Raw genomic sequence first — 24,733 nt, forward strand, 5'->3', positions numbered from 1 at the left:
ACTATAAGCGTACAGAGAAGTTATCACCCTGCCTTGAACATTATAATTTTCATTGTTATTAACATTTATTGAGCATCTTTGTGCTATACACTAATGCAAAGTCAATTACATGTAACATCTCCTTCAATCCTCATATGATTGCCGCCATTTTATACATGTGCAAACAGGGATTTAGAGAATTAGTCATTTGCTCCAAATCATATAGTTGGTAACCAGTAGAGCTGGGATTCAAAACAAGTTCTTTGTGACTCCAAAGTTATTAACAACATTGTTAAATGGACTGTCCATAGCGGCCAATCAATAAATACTTTTGAGTGATTGGATAAATAAAAATGGTGGATCACAGAATAAATTCTTGGTTTGAGTTGATCTGTATAGGCAGTTAAACGTATTCATTCGTATTGGGAAGATATATCCAGTGTTTGAATTGTGCAAGTGTATCTATCCAGTATTTTCAAATAATAAAGTTAATAATAATGGTATGAGGCATTATTTATATGAGTAAACATCATTAAAGAACCAAATAGTAAATAATGTCAGTACTCTATCCAGATTTTGTAATACCCCTTGTCACTCTTCCTTTGTGTCTCCAGACTTCAGTGTGCTTTTATTCCCATCATTCATAATCTATAGTGATTTGGGGGGAGACTTTCTTTGGTCTACTGGAACCTTCTTTGAACACACAGGAATTTATGTTCCTCCTGGGTTGACCCTTTGGCAATGCTCTTTGCCAATGGAGTTTCAAAGCCCTTCTTTCTTGACTCAGATTAGAACAACTCTCAGGTGATAATTTCTTCTTCAAAGTCCCCTATGGGATTAGGCTATGTGGGATTTTGCTTGAGATCATACCCTTATGTGGCCTCCTCCCCTTCTCTGTCCTCCTTCCTTCAGCCTGTTGTTGGTTTTACTGATGAGCATTTCCTTGATAAACCCCTTGCGTGTGAACCTTCATCTCAGGATCTGCTTCTGGGAAGTTGACCTAGGAAAAAATATACATTAAAATCTAATGAGTATTCTCATTTTTTCCCTCTTTCTTTTCAATGTTCAACATGGTATGTGTGCCTTTGTAATTTGTTTAGGTGGGAAGGAATCAATGGCCAACATTACATGCAGTGTCCTATTAGGATGCCTTCTGTTACGATATGACTTTTCATAAGATTTGATTTGACCTTTGATACTTTTTGTAGCAAACCATGCAGAAAAGTTTTCTGCTGAGTGTGTTCATGTATAAAAGTGCAGCTTATGTGTATTTGTTGTAATGAAACTAGAAATTGCCTTAAAAATTCCACTATTGAATTTTTAGGAGTTTGAAAGTCTAAGTTCTAAGTTGTATTCCAAATATAGCCAATGTGCTTTTTAAAAATGGGTACATTTTGAATTCACATGGTTCAGATAATTCTGTTTCTTTCAGCATTATGAGCAAAACATTGATATGTTTTCTTCCTTCATTTCCCAAGCTGCGCATTTTATTTCTTCCAGCAGGACCATGGGTAAGCAAATCATTCCAAATTTAGCACATTGGAAATGTCTCATGTTTAAATCAGAGATGTTTTTATGGGTTGTGTGCCTTTTGCTAACTTTATCTCCCACTTTGCTTCAGGTAATATTCTGAATGATGGCAGTTTCTTCTGCATCCAGACTGGTGATGTGTTCAACTCTCAACATGGCCAGGTCATAATAAATAGACTTTAAATAGAGCTCAGTAGCGCTCATGATTTGCAAACTGGCCCCTCTTCCCTCCAGCCTGAGATTGTAAATGATTAGATTGTAGGTGATTAATGTGACCCTATCAGCATCCTAATCCTGTCTAGGTGACTGACTACTGTTGACATGCCGTGGCACAACCTAACCTAGAAATTCTCCTTGGACTTGGAGGGCAACAGCCATGGGGGAGGGGAGCAGGATTTTAGTGGACGAAAAGATGTATTTTCATTCTTAGTCTCTTTTGAAATACTTAGTTACTTCGTGTGTCTTGGTGGTTACATTTTAAATTCCGATTAGAGTATATTCTAAAGCCTTACACTGGAGTAGATGCTCTCCTATTAACTGTTAGCTGATCTCCCAGGATAGAAGGCCAGTGTGCCGTAATACAGAAGAACCACAGTAAGACGGAGAGACAGATGAAGAGAAGAGGACTAATACCCAAAAACGAACAAGGAGAAATCTGTCAAGTTCTAGGGCCTGTTGGATGCTAGGCATGAGAGAGGAAACTATAGGGCAGGCAGTGAGCTCAGGCAGGGATGGAGGGGAAGGGGAAGGAAGGGGCAGAAATGAGACGAGAAGATTTGGGACTTTGGCAGTATTCTGAGCTGAGATGGTAGGGGCTGCCTTTTAATGCCTTGGTGGTTTGATCCATGTTAAAACTGTAGGACCAGGGGCACCTGGGTGGCGCAGTCGTTAAGCATCTGCCTTCGGCTCAGGTCATGATCCCAGGGACCTGGGATCGAGCCCCACATTGGGCTCCCTGCTCCACGGGAAGCCTACTTCTCTCTCTCTCACTCCCTCTGCTTGTGTTCCCTCTCTCACTGTTTCTCTCACTGTCAAACAAATAAAATCTTTAAAAAAAAACAAAACAAAACTGTAGGACCAGACAAACAAGTACTATATTAAAATTCTCTTACATAATAGTTAAGAGTGATTCACTCTTTATAATTGAGGGGCACTGCAGTAGGCAGTGGGTTACAAATAATAATAATGATAATCAGCATCGTTGTGATAATAATAGTAATAAAAATAGCTTACACTTACATAGGGCTTACTGGTATGGTACATATTATGTGCCAGATACTTTTCTAAAGGCTTCACGTATATTAACTCCTCACAACAGCTCTCTGAGATGGTACCATTCTTTTTGTTTTTGTTTTGCAGTTGTTGCCATTTTAATTCCCATCTTATGGACGATGAAGCAGAATCCCAAGCAGGTGAAGTGCTTTGCTCAGCGTCACTCGGTACATGGTGGAGCCAGCCTTCAAGCCCCAGGCAATGTGGCGTCAGAGTCTGCAGAAAACGGCCCTCAGATAATCTGCTGTTAGGTGGGGAGGCAGGAAATACATTAACCATGTCAATGACCATATAACCCACTTTGCCCTAAATATTGAATTAGTGCTCTACACAGTAGGTGCCCCAGAGGCCTGGAGCTGGGAGAGAATGTTGGGTGTGGCCATTTGTAGAGGTGACAGGACTTGAAGGATTCGAAACTCAAACTCCAGCTGCATCACAAAGGGCATTCGTTGGTGGCATAACTGCAAAACCCAGGAGTTCATCTGGCATGGGCAATATCTCAGGATGCAAACGATGACATCAACAATATTTGTCCTTTGTTCTCCTGGATTTCCTTTTTTCTGTTGGCTTAATTCTCAGCAAAGTCCTCTTCCCGGGAGCCAGATTGCCCCTAACAGCTGCAGGAGCACATGCAGTCTGCTTTACGCCACCAGTAAGGAGCTCCCTCTGCCTCCATGTTTCTAGAAGCACTTCCAGGACCCGATGGTCACGGGTCCGAATTTCCATGGCTTCAGTGACATATCTGCTTCCTGAGCCAGTTACTGCGTGTGGGCCTGGGTTATTTATGCCTCCCTTGCCCAAGGGTGCCCCTCCCCAAATTATATGGATTAAAAGTATAGGAGAGGTTTCCCAAAGGAATATATAAATGTGGTTGCCAGAGGAAAGGGAGATGATGGATTATGGGAAAAAAGAAAGCAAAACACCAGATCTCTTGTCCCTATATTCCCAGGTGATGTGTTGACTGACCAAGTCAAGGACCCAGACAACTAAAATAAAGGAAGCATGTAAAGGTGCCAGAACCCCTTGGGCAGTCAGAGAAGGAGGGCTTGATGGAGAAGTAGGGATTTGCGTTGGATTTTTAAGGACACATTTGAGAGGTAAGGCTGAGGGACATAAAGAGAAGGTAAAAGTCTTCTTCAGTGTATGGAAAGGCAGTATTAAAGCCCTATAAAGCAAAATAGAATGTGTTCTATGTAGTTCAGTATGACAGGAAGAGAATGAGATAGAGAAGGTAAAGCTGAGAAGTTTGATTCGGGCCAGATTATGGAGAGACCTTGAATGCCTTCCTAAGAAATATTTAAATTTTATTTATTTATTTATTTATTTTTAAGATTTTATTTATTTGAGAGAGAGCATGAGCAGGGAGAAGGGGTAGAGGGAGCAGGAGAAGCAGACCCCCTGCTGATGAGGGAGCCCGATGCGGGGCTCCATCCTGTGACCCCAGGATTATGACCTGAGCCACCCAGGTGCCCCCTTCAATTTTATTATGTAGGCAATGGATAGCCACTGCACATATTACTGCAGAGAAGTCAAGTAAACCCAACACTGATTTAAGAAGATCAATCTAGAGAAGATGGCTAGCACCTCAGGGATTCACAAACCCTTTACTAATTTCATGATTGGCAGTATCCATGCATCTGAGATTTGTTAGAGGAAATCACACAATGGGGCAGATATATTGATAAATCCTGTTCATCAAACTCAACTGTATACACAGCACTGCTGAACAATCCTATTAACTTTCTTTAACTTTCTGGAATAAGTATTTTATATATTTTCTACTTTGCCTAAGCACTTTCTCCTGCCTGTCTTTTCCTTGACTCTACTCCACATCTGTCCAAACTCGCTTCCATTTCCACCTGGACTTTTGAAATGCCATATTCCAAGGTGATTCCATCTTTGCTTTGTCTTTGCCCCATCCTCTGGCACTAGGGTACTAGGAGTGATCTGGTAGAGACAGTCTTTCAAAAATAACTTAGTGAAGTCCCAGAGGAAAGGAAAGAAACAAAAGGTAGGTAGAAGGATACTGAGCATGCTTTTAGGTTGAAGAGATGAAGCCAGTAGAGAGAATTATGATGCAAAGAACACCAAGGGGGCTAAGTATTGGAGCAAGGGCGCAGGGCAGAGAAGCATCATGGTACTGTGATAGAGACGCCTATTACATTAAAGTGGGTGAAAAGGAGCAGAGACTTCCTGAATGTCATAGCTGGCAAAATGGTAAACCTGCCTGCACTGCAGGTTTCCTCCCCTGATCTCAGATCTGGGGATGCTACAGAGGTGAGGAGGTACTATTCAGCACTTTGTTTAATCACCTTTTAGGCCTTTCTATGCTTATTGGCATTTAACTGTGACCCACTGAACGTTAGTTAGCCTTGTGGAACATACATTGTACTGGGAACCGAGAGGCTCATGTCAAACTGTAAGAATCTCCTGGGCGATATAAGGAAGAATACAGAGTAATACACATGGGAAAGAGGTTGGGGTATCTTCTTAATTTGTACTCTTTTTTTCGTTGGTGGTTTGTTTTTTATGCCTGAGCCACAGTGAGGCCCCAAACCCACAGATCCAGCTCAGCCTTGACCAGGCTTCATGCAGTCTTGTTCAAATGGTGCTGACATTTAGCCTATTTAGGAGCATCCAACATTAGAACCAGGCAGAGGGGCTGAGTCCAACTACACTGCTTATAAGAAGACAGTGGGGTAGTGTTTTAGCACACGTTTCTTGGAAACTTAGCAAACAGACATAAATTAAGTGTAACAGAAGATTAGAATAACATTGGGACACCTAGGTGGCTCAGTCGGTTAATCGTCTGCCTTCGGCTCAGGTCATGATCCCAGGGTCCTGGGATCGAGCCCCACATCGGGCTCCCTGCTCGGCGGGGAGCCTGCTTCTCCCTCTTCCTGCTGCTCGCACTGCTTCTGCACTCTTGCTTTCTCTCTCTCTGTCTGGCAAATAAATAAAATCTTTAAAAATAAACTTAAAAAAAAGATTAGAATAACATAATTAATATGCTCAGGATAATAGACTTATACAGAAATACAAATACAAAATATACATAGAAAATTTTTAGCATTGCTGAATGCTCATAAAGCACAAACTGTAAAAACGCAATGTGACAATAAAGGGGTTTTTTTGTTGTTTTTTTATTTGTTTTTTATTTTTTATTTATTTATTTTTTAAAGGTTTTATTTATTTATTTGACAGAGAGAGACACAGCGAGAGAGGGAACACAAGCAGGGTAAGTGGGAGAGGGAGAAGCAGGCTTCCCGGAAAGCAGGGAGCCCAATGTGGGGCCCGATCCCAGGACCCGGGGATCATGACCTGAGCCGAAGGCAGACGCTTAACAACTGAGCCACCCAGGTGCCCCTTTTTTTGTTTTTTTAAAAGATTTATTTATTTTTTTATTAGTTTCAGAGGTAGAATTTAGTGATTCATCAATTGCATACAACACCCAATGCTCATTATATCAAGTGTCCTCCTTAATGCCCATCACCCAATTACCCCATCCCCCCACCCACCTCCCTTAGATTTATTTATTTGCGAGAGAGTGTGCGTACATGAGAGTGTGCTTGAGTGGGGGGAGGTGCAGAGGGAAAGGGAGAGAGAATCTCCAGCAGACTCCCCACTGAACACGGAGCCCAACATGGGGCTGGATCTCAGGACTCTGAGATCATGACCTGAGCCGAAATTGAGCTGGATGCCCAACCAACTGAACCACCCAGGCGCTCCAGTAAAGTTTTAACCAACAAGAGAATCAACATAACAGGAAAATTCGATCAAATTAGAAATCAGTGACAAAAGGAAAGCTATAAAACTGGCACAGTTTTGGAAACTAAAATCATAATATTAAATAACCCTTGGGGAAAAGGACAAATAATGATAAACTGATGAAATAATTAGAACGGATTTACAAAATTATCATATGACAGAATTTATGGAATATGGCTAAGGCAGTATTCGGTGGAAAATGTATAGCTTTAAAAACATTTACAACAGTAAAAACTGAAGTCAAATGAACTGGTTGTTCAATGAAAAAAAGAATTAACAATGTGTAATGTTAAACCCAAATAAGAAATAAAACAATTTATGACAGTAAGCTAACATTTATATTATAATATTTATTGCCCCAGGCACTGTTATTGATGCTTAACTCACTTGATCCACAGTAATAAAGATAAATGCAGAGATCAATGAAATTGAGTAAAAGTAATACAGAATATTAAATCAAAAATTAAAATAATTAAAGTGTTTAAAACTGTTAAAACAAATAAGATCAATTTTTGCATTGAGTCTTACCAAATTACCAAGGAACAGATACTTCCTACCATACTGATTTATTTCCAGAAAACAGAAAGACATGCCCAATTCATTTTTCCCCAGTTCTATTAAGAAAGAGTTGACAAACATCAACTATATAGGTTTAAGGTGTACAGCATGATGGTTTTGTTTAGATGGTTTTGTTTTATGAGACTAGAAAAACCATTCTTCCAAATACAAAGATATGAGAAAAAATTATAGACCCTTTTCATATAAGTGACTAAATGCAAATGAGATATTTATTAAATCCTACAGTGTAACAATGTATCATGATTAGGGTTTATCTCAGGAATCCAAGTATGGGGGACGCCTGGGTGGCTCAGTCCATTAAGCATTTGCCTTGGGCTCAGGTCATGACCCCAGGGTCCTGGGATCGAGTCCCGCATCAGGCTCCTTGCTCAGTGGGAAGCCTGCTTCTCCCTCTCCCACTCCCCCTGCTTGTGCTCACTCTCTCCCTCTCTGACAAATAAGTAAATAAAATCTTAAAAAAAAATAAAAAGGAATCCAAGTATGGTTTATAACAGATTTACTACAGCAAATGGATTAAAGGAGAAAAATCACATGTTAACTGAATAGATGCAGAAAGTGCATTTGATAGCATCCAATTCCTATTTGTGATTGAAAAATAAAATCTGGACAACTAGAAATGAATGGAAAATTACTTAACTTGATTAAAATTCACTACAAACGTTATGTAATGCCATTTAATAATATGAGGATCCCCACTCCCACCATTACTTTTCATCACAGAATTGGAGGTCCTGACCAATGCAACAAGATAAAAAAAAAAAAAAAAAAGAAACATATCAAATCAGGATGATTGAGATTATGCTACACTTCATAAAACCTAAATGCTTTAATTGCTTAAAAACCACAAGAGTGGACGCCTGGGTGGCTCAGTCAGTTAAGGGTCTGAAAGAAATGGGCACAAAAAAGTTTTCAACCTACTCCTATCTCAAAATACTGCTTTTCTGTTTCTATTCTATTCCTATATGATTCCACTTGCCCCAAAATACTAAAAAAGTATATTGATATTAAAGATAACATGTTTATGGGGCACCTGGGTGGTTGAGTCAGTTAAGCATCTGCCATCGGCTCAGGTCATGATCTCAGGGTCCTGGGATAGAGTCCCCACATGAGGCTCCCTGCTCAGTAGGGAGCTTGCTTTTCCCTCTCCCTCTGGTCCTCTCCACTGCTCATGTGCTCTCTCTCCCTCTCTCTGACAAATAAATAAAATCTAAAAAAAGTTAAAAAAAAAAAAGTTCTTTTTTTTGGTCATTTTTATTTTTATTAAATATACTCTCTTGGCACAAAGAACCAGTCCCTCTAAAAATAAATAAATAAATAAATAAAATATATAAACAAAATGTCTTCATGACATCAAAAGGTAACTCCAGATCAGGACGACACCAGTGGGGAGGGGTGTGACCTTGGAGGGCACCAGCCCAGCTGTGTGCGGGGCTGGGGGTGGGGGGTGCCGCCCAGGCCCACTCTGCTGCGAGCCACCTTGGGGGGGCACACAGGGGCCAGCAGGACCTGGAGGCCCTGCCCTCTGCTGCCTGGCCTGCAGCTCAGCATAGAGTGCTGCCCAACCATTCATTTGGTCTCACCTGCCTGGAGTGGACCCCCAGCCCCTGCTAATTTCTCTCACTGGGAGACCCTTGGGTCCCCACCCCGTGTCCCTATGAGCAGTCCCTGCCTCTCCTGTCCAGCCTGGCAAGGCCGGGAAGCAAGGCCGGGAGAGGAGGTGGGAAGCCCACCCAACAGGACAGCCATCATGGGCTGCCTGGGACCCTTGGGAGGAGCCTGGGGCTGGCTGGCGGACCCGTGCAAGGAAGGACAGAGAGGGGTCTTCACACCCACAAGTCCAAGGCAAGAACAGAAATGGGACAGAACAAAGGGGAGAAATGAAAGCCATGACTGGAAATGTGCGAGGGGCAAACATGCCTTCTCAGACCCTTTCACACATCCTGGCTGTGGAGCCATCTGTGAACACTGACCCTCTGGTAACCCTCTGCCTGGAACCAGATGGCACTGGTCAGGGTTTACTGTGACTAGAGCCAGGGTCAGCCGGATTGAAAAGCAAAACCAAAAGAAATCAAGAAACTCAGCAGGCCCCTGGGGACTTCTCCGTGAGCCCAGTTCCCCTGGGCTCCTCTGATTCCTCCGAGCTTCCTTCTGGCCCCCATGCCACACACTGTCTCAGGGGCTCCCACTTTAGGAAGATCAAGGCTACCAGCTACCTCCCAGCACTCTGCTCATGAAAATCAGACAACCCTGTGGGCCCTACATTGCCCTGTGTCTTGGCCAAGCGCCCGCCCAGGAGGGAAGCCAGGGAAGTGCCAGATGCCCCCAGGTTACGACTCAGACCCAGACCCATGGCGATTCCTCAAATCCTACAGCCTGGAGGAGGCGTGACCCTCTTGGGACCATTACAAACTGGCAGGTGGGCAACAGAAGGGAGAACGCACTCCTGGGGCCTGACTTTAGCCATGGAGTCCAGGATCCGAATAATGCTCTTGGGAGAAGGCTGTTCCCCAGCCGGAGGCTCTGGTGATAGAGGAGTCACGTCCGCCCGCTGGGAAGCAGTGGTAAAGGCGCGACAGGTGGGGTGAGGGCGGGGACTGGGAAGAGGCCACACTTAGAGCTCCAACTGAGTTAAGAGTCTGGCCCCAGCTCACCAGGGTCCGGAGGCCCGCTTCTCTATACACTCTGGAGCTCCCTCCTTCCCGTGAGCATAGGGGCAGGCCAGGTCTGGCTCTGAGCCCCCGGGGCAGAGGGTCACTAGAACTAGAAGCATGTCCAAGGTCACAGAGCGCCAGGAATTGGTGCTGGTCACTCCCAGCTCGGGCATTTAGGGCAACGCCTCCAGGAGGCAGTGCCAGCCCTGGGGAGGAGGGATGGGGAGACTGTGGGAGCCCCGCCCACCAGTCCCGTTGTATTTCAAGGGCCGCTGGTTTTACTCTTGGACCTCTGGGACCCAGTACAGGCCCCCCAGCTTGTTCTACAAGGTGTTCCAACGTGACTCGTAGGGTGGAACCAAGCCCACCCTCACTCCCCCGGCTCAGAAACAAAAGGGGTCAGCAGTTCGGCGCACGTCGAAGCTCGGCTCCCTGTCTCAATAGCGGCGGGCCGGCGCAGGGCCCCCAGCTCTGCAGGTGCCACAGAGGGGCCTGCATGAGGCCCAAGATGGTGAAGCTGGTGCCCACGGCGATCGGGGCCCTGAAGCAGTTCCTGGGCCACGCGCGGCGCCCTCCTCCCGCTCGCTGGCACACGATGGAGGCGCGCGGGTGGCGGGTGACCCGGGGGTCTGCAGGCGCCGCGGCACCACGGCCGGGGTAAGAGGCCGACTGGCGGCTGAGACCCGCGCAGACCCCAAATACGCTGCGCGCAAAGGGCCGGGCTGTGGGCTGGCTCTTGAGCGTCTCGTGGGGGAGGAAGCTCCGCCCGGCGTCGGCCCTGATCCCCAGCACCGTGGGCGGGAATCCCTGGTAAAGGGCCTTCGGGCCCTCTTCTCGGAGATGCGGCGGAAGACGGGAAAGGTGCTGCTGTACATTTACTTTGGAGTCAACGGCCATCCCCGCTCTGACCGGTCAGCGAAGCCGCTGTCTCTGCAGCGGGGGCGCCCGGGGGAGTGGGGCTCCCCGTGAGCGCTCGGCTGGGGGCGGCGCGGGGCACCCCGAGCTCCCGCGCCCCAGGCTGAGAAAGCCCTCGTGGCGGTAGGATGGAGTAGAGGAGCTGGAAGGCCTTCTTGGCAGAAAATCGTTCTGAAGACGCTTGAAAGAGGATTTGGGGTCGGTCTGGGGGAGCTACCCCCGATTTGGCGAGAACGCTGGCCTCGATTTCCCTTAGACCTAATCTCCAGAAGGGAGGGAGCTGAGAACTTGCCTGTGGATGGGAAAGGTGAGGGCAGGACGGCCTGGGAGAGCCCCGTGGCCCCACCCGCGGACAGGAGAGGCAGAAGTGAAATCCTAATATGTACCCGGAAAGGGGAAGATAGGGAAATACCGGTGGGCCTTTCTGATGATTACCACAGAAGTATATTAATAGGAAAAGGAGACAAGACACAAAACTGTCCTTCTTTATAGATTTATGAGTTCTTATATAAGCCAACAAGAAATAATAAATTATTATAACTAATAAGATCTTGTAGCACTGTTGCTGAGACATGAGTTTACAAAAACAAACAGTGGGGTACTAATCATCGCCTGTTTGATAAAGTAGATTACTCTCTCCTCCAAACACTTGACTGACTTGGCTTTTCTAAAACTGTAGCCCCCTGGTTTTATACCACCTTCATTGGCTGCTCGTCTTAATCTTTTTTCATTTCCTCTGCATCTTGGTGCCTTCTTAATGTTGGAATATGCTAACATCAGTCTTTGGACATTTTTGGTTTTCTACTCTCTCTCCCTTGGTGATTTCTTTTAGTCTTTTAAGTCGATGTGGCAATGTTACTCATATTTATATGTCTTAGACAGATCTTGCCTCTGAATTCCAGACTCACATATACAACTGCCTGTTCAAATCCCAGTGTCTGATGACATCTAAAAGGGATCTTTTTGATCCCTTTATATAATGGCATCTAAAAGGTTAAGGGAGTTTTCTTTCCTTAATTTGTTCTTCAGGCAGTCTTTCCCATTTAGTAAATGACAACTTCATCCTTCAAGTCATTCAAAATAAAAACCTTGAAATCATCAGTGACTCTTCTCTCTCTCCAGTACTCCACTGCCCAGTTGTCAACAGATCAAGAATGTGACTCCTCTTACCTCCTCCATTGCTGCTAATTAGTCCTGATCACCATCATCTCTTGTTGAGCCTACTGATATAGTCCCTGATCGGTCTCCTTTTTCTTTATTTTTTTTTAAAGATTTTATTTATTTATTTGACAGAGAGAGACACAGCGAGAGAGGGAACACAAGCAGGGTAAGTGGGAGAGGGAGAAGCAGGCCTCCTGTTGAGCAGGGAGCCCGATGCGGGGCTCGATCCCAGGACCTTGGGATCATGACCTGAGCCGAAGGCAGCCGCTCAACAACTGAGCCACCCAGGCACGCCCGGTCTCCTTTTTCTACTCTTGCCCACCTACAGCCTACTTTCCACACAGTAGCCTAAGTAAACCTAGTATCTGGATCATTCATGGTATTCACACAGTGGGTTCCCATCCCAGTTAGAGACAGTACAGGGCAGTGTGTTAGAGAACAGTCTCCAGAATCAGACTGTTTGGGTTTGAATTCTGGCTTTGTCACCTTCCAGTAGTATGCCCCTAGGCAAGTTACTTAAATCATTTGTGCTGTGGCTTCTTTATCGGTAAGGTGGGGAATAATAGTGGTAAGTCTATCACAGGGTGGTTGAGAGGATCAGGTAAATTAATATGTATAATGCCCTTGGAACAGTGCCTGGTGCACAGTAATGCAAAATATATGTGCTGGCCATTATTGTTATTTTAGTAAATGCCAAAGTTCTTTAAGTGACCTTGAAGGCTCTACATTACTACCCTAAGGTAAGCTCTGTGGTAGTCAGGAAATTTGTCTGTTTTCCCAGCACGTAAAATAATGTCTCAGTCATAGCAGGTACTCAGTAAATATCTGTTTAATTAATGGATAATGGAATACATGAATTCAAAAGGGCCAATGAAATATAAGGAAGAACTCAGAATCTACTCCTGATTAAATGATACAAATTGCACCACAAATCATGGGGAAAGGAAGGACTTTTTAGTTGCTGTTGTTGAAGAAGTTTGCTTTTTATGTGAGAAAAAAATTGGTGTTTACACCAATTAGAAAGCTAAACTTTAAAAATGTGACTTTTTAGACAAAACACTAAGGCACACGCCCTAGAAGTCAAATGTGGGTTGAGCAAAGTTAGCAGAAGGAAGAAAATAATAAAGATTAAAGCAGATATAAATGAAATAGAGAATAGAAAAACAGGAAAAAAATCAACAAAACCAAGAGTTGGTTCTATGAAAAGATCACAAAAACTGACATTGAGGGATCTTGGGACAGGGGAGCCAAGAAAGAAAGTGATATTTTCTGTTAAATTGAGCAAAATAGGATCTGGGTTATTATAATTTGAACAGTAAAAAAAATATGGCTTTACTTTGTACTCAAACCAATGAGGGGGCATACTTGTTACTAATGTGAATCACTGTATATAAGTAGGATCATAGTATACCTGCTAATTTAGAACTCATTGTTTTTCCTTTAACAATATGTTGTGGACATGTTTCCATGAAGTAAATGTATAAATGTAAAAAAACCAAAAAACAAAAAACGGGGGGAGCACCTGGGTAGCTCATTCGGTTAAGCATCCAACTGTTGATTTCAGATCAGGTCATGATCTCAGGGTTGTGGTTGGACATGGAGCCTGCTTAAGATTCTCTCTCTCTCTCTCTCTCTCTCTCTCCCTCTGCCCCTTGCCACTCATGCTCTCTCTCTCTAAAAAAAATAATAATAATAAAAAAATTTAAAAAGTTTTTTAAGATCTCAAAAAAAGAGTGGGTTGGATAATTGGATAATGACTACAACAAAATTAAAGATTTTTGGCAATAAAGGACAGTGAAGGTAACAAAACAACTTACAAATTGGGAACCGGGAACTGTATTTGCAACATTAAAAGCCAAGGATTATTATCTAGGACATAATAGAAATGTCTGTTGATCTGCAATTAAAACAAAACAAAGTAGAAAATAATGAACAGATGTGAATCGGCAATTCGCAAACACGGGAACCTGAATGCTTTTAAGTATCAGAGATTCTTACACTCGCTAATAATCAGAGAAGTATAAATTAAAACAGTAATGATCTAATCCTTTGTACTCTTCAGATTGGTAATACAAGACTGATACAATCCTTTATACTTCTGAGATTGGTAATGAGGAAAAGTAGCAAGTACTGGTGAATGAAATGGGAATGAAATGGGGAATTCTCATATTCTGCTGGAGAAAGTATAAGCTAGTAGAAACTTGGGGGAGAGAAAGCTGGCGGTACAGATGAAATGATATATGTGTATCCCCTAACACTCCCACAACCCTGTTCTTGCTCTTAGACTCCTCTTCAGCATGTCTAAGGATCCCTGTTTGCATCACTGCTTGCAGTAGTGAGAAACCGGAGGAAACCTTTGCTGGGGGAAGAGTAAGTAAAATGAGACAGGTGCACACAAAGACTTATTATTTAGCATTAAGAAGCAATAATCATGGTGCTACACACAGCAACTATGTACATCTTAAAAGTGATATTATTGAGTGAAAAATAATAAAGAGGGAGAACACGATTTATAGGTCAATCCGATTTATGTTAAGTAAAACTGTATTTGCAGGAAGGAGGAATGAGAGAGGAGGTCAGCTCATAGTCAAACTACTGATTCTTGTTCTGCGCCTGCTCATTCCCAGTGTGGGTACCTCGACCTCCAGGACAGGGGTGCAAGGGCAATATCCGATGTGTTTATTATGGCCGAAGCCTCGGAGACTGTGGAGAAGACACCTGCCCTTTAATGTAACTGACACACGTGGAAAGAGGGATTGGGCATCCCCAGAGGCCCTTGGCATGGAGCTCCTTCAGAAATGCACACAGATTCGCAGGAGACTGCATTTAGGGCCAAAAAAGACACTGAAAGCTTAGAAGAAAAATACCTACTTACACCTACGTAACTAAGAGGGGCAATAGTCTAAAATCCTTATAAAGAGCAGTTTCTAAATCCACCACTGTAGTGTCTTAGATTTTCCACATCAGACATTAACCACAGCCTTTGGCCTTTGTCATTCTTAAAATATAGCTGCTCTTGCTGAAGCTCGTACTACGCATTGGGTAACACAAGCAGCTAGCCATCCCTTCTGCCCAGGTTTCAACACAACCAGTGTAAAGCGTTCACAAATTGCCCAGTATACTTGTCAGAACATGTCTTTGCCAGTATGATCTGCGATTTATTGGCCTTGGGTTACACATTTTAAATCCAGTATTCTAGACAAGTCCCAAATTATAAGCCAATTTTACTTCAAAATGTATTTCGTGACCTTGTTTGGAAATGAGGATGTCTTTTCCCATGGAAAGAATGGTATAAGTGGTCTAATCCACCATCCTGGGCACTGGGTTCACAGCCAAATTTTGGAAAGCTGGACATTTATTCTTAGCAGCCTTCCTGCTATAGTTACAGGTTTGCTTAACACACCTACACATGAGCGCACGCTGCACACAGGAAAATAGGCTCTTCTTTAAGCTAAAGAAATATTGGGGAGGGGGCGTCTGGGTGGCTCAGTCGGTTAAGCAGCTGATTTTTTTTTTTTTTTAAGATTTTATTTATTTATTTGTCAGAGAGAGAGAGTGAGAGAGAGAGCACAAGCAGGGGGAGCGGCAGAGGCAGAAGGAAAAGCAGGCTCTCTGCTGAGCAGGGAGCCCAACGCAGGACTCGATCCCAGGACCCTGGGGTCATGACCTGAGCCAAAGGCAGATGCTTAACCAGCTGAGCCTCCCAGGCTCTCAAGCAACTGACTCTTCAGCCCAGGTCTTGATCTCAGGGTTATGAGTTCAAGCCCTGTATTGGGCTTCATGCTGGGCATGGAGCCTACTAAGACAAAAACAAAACAAAACAAAACAAAAAAACATTAGATACAACCTTCCCTTCACTTGGTGTGGCTTGTTTAACTTTGAGATTCTCCTGAAAGTGAGCCCTCCTTTGGCTTTAGCAATAGGTGACCAGGATGTGGACCTGTGCTCTGATGAACATAAAAAAAGAACATAAAAAAGAAAAGTCAAACCACAGTGTCTGAAGGGAGAGAGAATAGGTCAGATCTTGAAACATCTCCATGGGTAGCCAGGCTCTCATTTGTTCATTCATTCATGCAAAGTGACAGCAAACACTGAGTGGGGGTCTGCTCTAGCCCTGCAGGCCCTTCTCTAGCTACAGTGGAAACAAAAGAGATGGACGTGTGTTTATCCGTTAGCAAAGTGTGTAAAACATGGCGATAAGTCAGAGAGAGAGAAGGAAGTCAGGAGAGGGGCTTAGGGAACTTTCTGAGGTGGGGTGGCATAAAGAAGTCTGCTCTGTTGCACACGCAGGTGACACGTCTGGGATGGTGGAGGAATGTCAGGAGGGGCCGCAGGGGCCTGAGTGGAGTGGGGGAAGGAGAACCTGAATAGAAAAAACGAGAAATGAGAAATGAGGTTTATTTGATTTTGAACCACCCCTCCCACATACTTTATGGGTAGTGAAAGGATACCATCTCCTCTCTCTCTCTCTCTCTCTCTCTCTTTCTTTACCTCTCCAAGGGTTAGAGCCTTTGCACCCAGACTAAAGTGGTCTAGGTTCCTATTTTCCACATACCCTGATCAGTCACCGTTTTAGTCTTACCCAAGACTTCTCCAGCTTTCTTCCTCATGTATCCTCTATCCCTCAGTCGTTCTTTTTTTCTCTCTCCCTCTTAATATTTCTTGCTTCCCTGACAATGAGAATAGCTACGTGTTAAGAAGAAGCTGATCTAATTTAGTTCTCACTAAGGTGCTTGTCAACAGGAATAAGTCTTTAATTGATGTAGCATTAAGTCCTGTGAGGAACGGAGTTCTGGAATTGGCTCTGGGGTCCGGGACCTTAGCTGGTCGTTCAGCATATTTTCCCTTTGCTGACTCAGGAATGCAGAGGCTCAAGAGCATCAGGACCTCTGCTTGGTGGTTTGTTTTTTTTTCCTTTTGCAGTGATGGAACGCGTTTGGTGGTGGGACGGGCCGAATAGGGCAGGCTTTGCACAGAACCCTCGTTGGTCAGCTGGTACCTGTGGTTTGCTAACTGCAGCGCTCGCCAAAGCTGAGACACCCCCTCCGTGAACTCAGGAGCCCGGCGTGGCCTTCTGAAAGAAAGAAAGCGTCACAGAATGCCCTGGGGCTTTGCTGTTATGTGAGTCAGAGCGCACAAGGTGGGGGACGCAGCTGGGGTCAAAAGCAGAAGACAGGATAAATTAGTCCATGAAACAGCAGGCCAAGGTTTCCAGAGGAGCTGCTACCGCTGCCTACTGCTTTGAAGTGAAGGAAAGAAAGCAGACAAGAGTACATGGCTCAAAGAGAGGGGGCGGTGAGAGAAGGAACATGCTCAGGAGCCTCAGGAGCACCAAAATAGGTTTTCATTCAGGATGACCCAAACCTAGATTTCGAGTCTGTCAGATCGGCCACACACGCATGCCTCTCTCTCTTTCTCACCCATCCATGATTCTATCAATTCCATCTATCAATTATCCATCTACCTCCTTACCCACCCACGAAAAGGAAAAGTCAACCTGCATTGTCTGGTAGGAGAGGAAATAGGTGGGATCCTAAAGTCTGTTCCTTTGGCATCCAGACTGTAACTAAGAGATGAGAGATTCATTCATTTCTGTCAACAAATACATAGACACACACATACAAGGATATTGTCACTTGCCGTTAGAAGAGCAGAGAAATATACACACACGTTCATAAAGACCCAAGGCCACTTCCAAGGGCCGAGTGAAAAGTTAAGAGTTTTAACTAATTTGGCTTTAAACTCAAGGCTTCAGACACAGGTTAAGTGGAGGGCTTGGGAGGGCACTGCAGAAGAGCCCGGGTTGGAACTGTGAACCCCAGGAGTTAGGGCAGCACCCTGGAATGAACACCTTTCACAGCCTCATCTGCCAGGGGTTGCTGTGAGTTGTTAGCAGGAAGAGAACTAGGTGTTTGCAATCTATGGCAGTGTGGGGAAAATACAGGCAATGTATGGAGAGACTTTTGATAATAAGATGTAATGTTGGAAGATCATGAAAAAACACGCTGAATTGCGGTTTTCATCATTCTCGAGGACTATATTGCACAAAGCAGTTTTGTTTTTTTTTTTAAGATTTTATTTACTTTTTTGAGAGAGAGAGAGAGAGCAGCACTAAGGGAGAAGCAGACTCGCCGCTGAGAAGAGAGCCCGATGCGGGGCTTGACCCCAGGACCCGGGGATCGTGACCTGAGCCGAAGGCAGACGCCTAACGGCTAAGCCACCCAGGCACCCTGCACAAAGCACTTTAAACTGAAGTGATTCCCAATAATTTATAACAGATTGGAGGTAAGACACTTGGTTTAATCGATTTCCATTGTACTTCACCCTCCTCCCTGCCACCGCCAACATACATCTCATGTAGAATTTCACCCTTTCAACTGTGTTCTGGGACTTAACCTAAAAATGTGGTACTGGCTTCCCCATTAGGTGGTAAGTGGCAAAGACACAGGTTCACAGGCTGGAAAGTTGTGGCCAAAGAGGCAGTGTGACTTTCAACCTGAGACACCTCTGAAAACCGACCACATGCTAAGTAAGCCTGCAGCTTGGGGAGAAATGAACATGTTCAGAATGTGGGTGTGTGTGTTTGTTGCTGATTTCAGCAAAGTCCTGTGAGAGGGATGGACAGAGGCTAGCCAGGGGTAAGCAGAGAAGGAGGAACGGAGCTGTGCTCTGGGAGGCCCCCTTCCTGCAGCTTTAACTCCTGAATGCCAGAGAGTTAGGTCATGGGAGGTACGGTAATGTTCTGCACCCCAAGTGGGAAAACTGAACAGGTGGTTCTAAGAAGCTACTTAGCAAGACCATGGCACCAAACCTTCCCCGCAAACCTCCTGTTGAAATCCCTGGCAGACAAGGTGAAACAGTCCTGTAGCAAAACCTGGATCTGGGATGCCGCCTTCTCTGCCCCGCCTCGTTTTTCACACGGCCTTTGCATCCTCACGTGGAAAGCTGAGGGGTGAGAGAAGAGGCAGATCTCCAAGACCAAGGAGTCAAAGATCAGAACTTTGAGCTCAGCCTAATCCTAATACAGGTGTGAAGGTGCAGGTGGCTGTGAGACTGGGGGATTCATCTACTTTGGAGGTTCAGGGGGATCTTCTGGCTCTCCCCGCTTTTTCCGTGCTTCACTTCTTGATGAGCTGATTTTTAACGGAAACTTGAAGGACAAGTTAGGCATTAACCAAGGGAAAAGGAAGAAGAAGACTTACCTGGCAAAGGACACATTGCAAAGTCTGGCATACCTGAAAACCTCCGGGTTATAACCCCAGCCGTGAAATAATGGTCCCTCTTCTGGCATACTGGGAGTGGCACAGAATCTTGACATATTCAGATCTGAGTTTGAATATTTGAGTGCCTTTTATTTGTCATATGACCACTGGCCAAGGTAATCTATTCTCTCGCAACGTCCACGTCATCATCTGTAACATGGGTGAGATTTACCTATGAGAAACTACATGCAGTGTCCAGAAGGTTGCTGGATACATAGTAGCTGCTCAGTAAGCGTCAATATCCCGGTGACATCACCCATCCCTACACATCTGTCACAGACAAGAGCATCTTTACTGCTTTACAAATCCTTTCTTCCTTGCTAATTTCAGCTCCTTCCTTCCCTTCTGTGAACTCCTGTATTTCATTCTTGTTATCAAAGAATTGAGTTTTTCTTCATCCTTTCGCTTATCTTTGAAATTGACTAACAGGATTGTGCCTCTAAGAAGAGCTCACCATCAACCCCAGTGTACCTAGAAAGTTACTGGACACAGAATTGGTCATTATTGATCATAAAGCCTAAGAGCTAAAAGGGCTTGGGAAAGTATGGCAGTTGAACTACAATCAATGCTGAATCTCATGATGTCCGCGTAGCTTATAATCACAGAGAACCTGGAAAATGGGCCAGAGATATATTTACAAAATGCAACCCCACCGAAACTATTTTGGTGCAAACATGTATATATACTGCTAAACGCGGCAGACATTTAAGGGTTTTGGGGGGAGACTGAAGAACATTTCCACCTGTTCTGTCACGGGGCACACTCAGGTCCCTATTCAGGTAACACCTTCTTGGGGCGTTCTGCTTACCTGGTTTGCACCTCTGGGATGCAAACCCTGACCACCATGATGAGATGGGTTAGTTCATTTGAGGGCCATTTCCTCAATAATACCCCAAATGGGGGGTTACTTGGTACGTTTTGAAGATAGCACGAATTAGTTGAGAAGAACTGAAACTATACTTAGAAGCTACATTTGCTAAATAAATTTGCAAAAGACAGTACTCTATCCAAGATGAAGGACTCATTCTCAGTATGTTTTGAAGGTAGCAAGGATTAGTTGAGAAGAACTGAAACTATAATTAGAAGCTACATTTGCTAAATAAATTTGCGAAAGACAGTGAGTATTCTATCCAAGATGAAGGACTCATTCTCCAGTACAGTATACTTTTAGGGTTAGAACAAGGCGTGCTCCTTAGGACCTGGTCACAGATGTGGCTCTTCTGCTTCATGCCTTGGCCCTCTAATGTCACCTCTTTCTGCATCACTCCCTAGTTCAGGGCGGTATTTTAGATCCACTGTAGCTGGGTTTGGATTCTGGTCTGTTCCTTATTGGAAATATTGCTTTGAGTAAGTTTCTCTATCATTTTTGAATTGCCGTTTCTTCTGCTAAAAGTGGAGGTAACATGGGGCACCTGGGTGGCTCAGTCATTAAGCATCTGCCTTCGGCTCAGGTCATGATCTCAGGGTCCTGAGATGAAGCCCCCCGCATCAGGCTCCCTGCTAAACGGGGAGTCTGCTTCTCCCTCTCTCTCTGCTCCCCCCCCCGCCCCCCACTCCTGTTCTCTTTCTCAAATAAATAAATAAAATCTTTTAAAAAATTAAAAAAAAACAAAAGTGGGGTTAACAGATCTGCCTCGTGAGATGACTGTGGACTTAGGGCCAACAAATACAAACCTGTGGTGATGTGTGAGCTGCAGAGATTGCTTACTAAAAGATCCATTAAATAATACTTTTATTTATTTTTGCTGTTCTTTCTTGGCATCCTTTCCTGTGTCCCTCCACAACCCCCCCCAAATACCCCGTGACAGATTGGCCAGGTCCTGCTAGACAAAAAATGCAGAATTCAAGCCTTGCAGTGGCTTCAGTTTCTAGCTATACACTACGGAGTCCTCATCAGCCCCATTCCTCCATCTGAGCTCTTGTGTTTCTATAATTTCTTATGTACTAGCTACGCTGAAGGAAGACCAGGACTTTTTCCAATGCATTCCTTACTGTACCCAGAGAATGATTTTTCTCCATGTTTTTTGATAGTGGTTGTATAAGTGGAGGTTTTATAGAACACTCTGGCTTAGGGAAGGAAAAAACCTCAAGCCTGCATGCTATATCAAAACTTCTCCTCCCATTAATCAAAAACTGACGATGTTTTATTTCTGTATCGCATTGCTTCTTATACCTGTCAGCTGAACCACCTGGGATTCTGTGGTTTAAACATTTCATTTTCCTGTAAGTAGGAAATATAGGGAAGCAGCTACAACAAAAACAGTAAGTTACACGCAACTAACACGATACTGAGCTCGCCTGCTGTGCAGCCCCAGAGGGTATAATCTCCAGGGCTCAATTCGGATGAAAAGTGCCAGTTTGATTCCTTACTCTGGCCTTTAAATATAAATGGCTCCCTTTTCCAGGATAGCAAATTTAAACCCTCCCAAGATTTTAATAGTTTATTCTGAAGGACTCTGCTCATATATAATTTTTATAGACCAATGAAGGCTTTTAGGTAAAGTACTCTGTTACTTTCAATTCCATTTATTAAATAAATATATATTGAAACCCTACTAAATCCAGAGGGACTAACCCAAGCCCTGTAGGGACTGCAACGATTTCTTGTTTATAAACAACTTATGTGATTTCTTCTCTACATAAAGTATGACCTGCTTTACATATAAATAGGGGCTTCTTTTAATTAGGGCACATCTAAATCACAGTCATAGCTCTTTTTTATTATATGGTATGCATTTTCAGTGTGAATAAAATAGTTCATAAGTCAAAGTAAAAGGAAATATTCAATTATGCCAACACTGCTTTTCCAAAGAGACAAGCAATTGGACTTGAAGCATTTTACTTCAATTCATGGTTTCTTGAATAAGCACATTTTGAGCACCTACTATGTGCCAGACACTTTGGTAGTATCTGGGATATGAATAAAACAGGACCGTTTCCAGGGGCTCAAAATCTGTTAAAACACAATTTACAATAAAACATGGCACACACAGCAACAAGTCGTGTTTAAGGTAAGAAGACCAGTAAGAAAAGATTTGGGGGTGATCTCCTGGTTTCCTGCTCCAACTCCCCCAAATGATTCCATTCCTCATAGTGTTCCCAGCTGCTGAAGCCAAAAACATAGGCATCACCCATGAATTGGCCCTTTCCTTGACCTCCCACCTTCAGTCCATCCGCTGGTCCAGGCAAACCCTTCCCCTAAATTGCATCTTAAACCTGCCGGTTCACCTCCATCCACACTGTTTTCTCCCAAATTCAGGCTGCCGTCCACTTTCCCCGGGTCCTCTTCAGCAACCGGTTGCGCTGCTCTCCCCGCTTCTGTTCTTGCCACCCTACATTGCATTCTCAGCAGTAAGTAGGGTTTTAAAAAATACAGAGCAAATCATGTTCTACTGTCTGAAGCCCTTCAGGGGCTTCCTGTTATGCTTAGAATGAAACCCAGTCCCTAAGATCTATAAGACCCAACATGATCCCATTCCTTCTGCATCACCTTCCCCTTTCCTCTGGGCTCCACACTGTAATAACTATGAAAGGTACAACAGTGCACCATCGTAGGGACTGCAAGTTATACTAACACTGTTGTGTGTATCTCAACCTTCCTTCTGTTTCTATATGTGTCTAGCTTGCTCTCACCTCAGACGTCCTGCATGGAACTCACTCTCCCCAGATACCCCCTTGGAAGGCTCCTTGTTTTCTTGCAGACCTGAGCTCAGAAGTCCCCTCCTCACTCTCTAGCAACTCACTCCTTATTTCCTTCTTCACAGCACTTACCAATATTTGAAATTGTCCTGGCCTCTCTTTTGTTTGTCTTTTCCTCCCAATCCTCCCACATCCTGGCCCTCCACACACACACACACACGCACACACACACACATGCATGCACGCACACATACACACTCGCAGGTGTAAGCTTTGTAAGATCAAGGACCTCTTCTGTCTTGTTCGTATCTATCCACCCAGCACTTATCGTTAGATGGTTGTGGAATGGATGAATGAATGATTTTATTTTTTCTTAAGTAATCTCTATGCCCAACTTGGGGCTCAAACTCAAGATCAAGAGTCAGATATGCTACCAACTGAGCCAACCAGGCACCCCTTCTTTTTCTCCTCTTCCTCCTCCTCCTTCTTCTTAGCAAATGAATGAATGATTTCAGAAGGAAAAGGACTTTGGAACTAAGTAAGAGCTTGTCAGACCAAGATGATGGAGTGAGACTTTAAAACTGTAAGGTATTGTTTCTTCCTAAATTGCCTAGTGAGAGAGACACTTAAAGATGAGGAACTAGCGGGCGCCTGGGTGGCTCAGTCGTGAAGCGTCTGCCTTCGGCTCAGGTTATGATCCCAGGGTCCTGGGATCGAGCCCCGCATCGGGCTCCCTGCTCTGCGGGAAGCCTGCTTCTCCCTCTCCCACTCCCCCTGCTTGTGTTCCTGTTCTCGCTGTCTCTCTCTGTCATATAAATAAATAAAATCTTAAAAAATATATGTATATATATATAAAAAGATGAGGAACTAGCAACACAATGGTTAATATTCCAATTGGGAATAACTTCCTGAAAGCGGACATAGTATGGACTGAAATATGCTTCACTCAAGGCAGCCAGACTAAGACTGAATACTAACACTTGGAACGTGTTTTGGTTTTTTAAAAGTTCTGAGTATCGGAACTGGTGTCTGCATTCAGAAGTTATCGCATGGATTCTGTCTTTCCAATTATACCTTCACTCTCTGGTATTTTTAAAAGTGAAATTGCAGTTTAAAATTTAAAAACCTTTGTGGGTTTCTTCTGTGTGATTGGGAAGAGAGGTCATGAGAGTTCACCGGCAAATACGTTGGTATATGTGGAACATACTCAATGACAAGATCACAAATCGTTTGCAAGAGTCTTGGAAATAAAAGCTTTTTTTCTGTCACTAAAGCTTTTAACATAGGGGGCCTTGAGCTAACAGTGACAAGAATCTGGGGGAAAAAAACTACCTTTACTAAATTGTCTGGGGGCCGTTTCTGTTCTTAATTAAATCTTTCAAGTTTTCTTATGATTTATGAAGCTACTGGAAATAAATCAGCTTCCATCTTCTCATTGTCTTTATGGGGAGTTTACCATTTTCCCACAAATCATTAGCATTTGTCTGGTAGTTATGGAAGCTGGCCTCTTCCAAGCCAATAGTGTTGTCCTCTCTAGAAACCACAAAATTAGAATGAGGGCAACTGAATGAAGAGGGCTTTTTTCTTTTCTAAATTAGCATTTACATTTTCCCAAGAAATTTGTAAGCATAATAAATGTCTGAGGTCAATGGCATAGACATTCTTATCATCTGAAGGCTAATTATTCTGTTTTCTTATTTCTAGTAGATAGTTACTGCTAACTTTTTTTTTGGCTTCTGAAAGTTTGGGTTTGTCTCTACATCCCTCCATCCATAGAGCTCATCTGTTTTCAGAATTGTACATCCCTCCTGCTCCAATGACCTCCTGATTTCTAGGCTAGACTTCTGACCCAGGCACCAGGCCCATGGTTTTAAACAAACACAGGACCTTTTCATGCAAAAGCTCCACCACCAAATAAAATTCAATAAACCCCAAGTTAACCAAGATTCTTTTGCTATCCATTCATGTCTGTCTTTC

The 24,733-nt window shown here is 43.9% G+C and overlaps 1 protein-coding gene and 1 long non-coding RNA gene across 2 annotated transcripts; one reads left to right on the forward strand and one right to left on the reverse strand.

Annotated features, from left to right (window-relative positions):
* Positions 1 to 1,287: 1,287 nt before the first annotated feature.
* LOC118010663 lies at positions 1,288 to 14,469 on the forward strand. Its single transcript, XR_004679285.1, has 4 exons — positions 1,288 to 1,490; positions 1,601 to 1,671; positions 2,869 to 3,878; positions 14,140 to 14,469. It is a non-coding gene; the product is annotated as an uncharacterized LOC118010663 (long non-coding RNA).
* LOC118010662 (mitochondrial coenzyme A transporter SLC25A42-like) lies at positions 10,138 to 10,834 on the reverse strand. Its single transcript, XM_035005218.1, has one exon. It carries the CDS (start codon positions 10,674 to 10,676, stop codon positions 10,179 to 10,181), a length of 498 nt encoding a protein of 165 aa, XP_034861109.1. The 5' UTR covers positions 10,677 to 10,834; the 3' UTR covers positions 10,138 to 10,178.
* Positions 14,470 to 24,733: the final 10,264 nt, after the last annotated feature.

This window comes from Mirounga leonina, unplaced genomic scaffold, assembly GCF_011800145.1.
Source record: "Mirounga leonina isolate KUSES-001 unplaced genomic scaffold, KU_Mleo_1.0 Mir_129, whole genome shotgun sequence".
Taxonomy (NCBI): Eukaryota; Metazoa; Chordata; class Mammalia; order Carnivora; family Phocidae; genus Mirounga; species Mirounga leonina.

Excerpts from the sequence above, each read along its gene's own strand:
- LOC118010662 (XM_035005218.1), bottom strand. The coding sequence starts at position 10,676 with ATGGCCGTTGACTCCAAAGTAAATGTACAGCAGCACCTTTCCCGTCTT.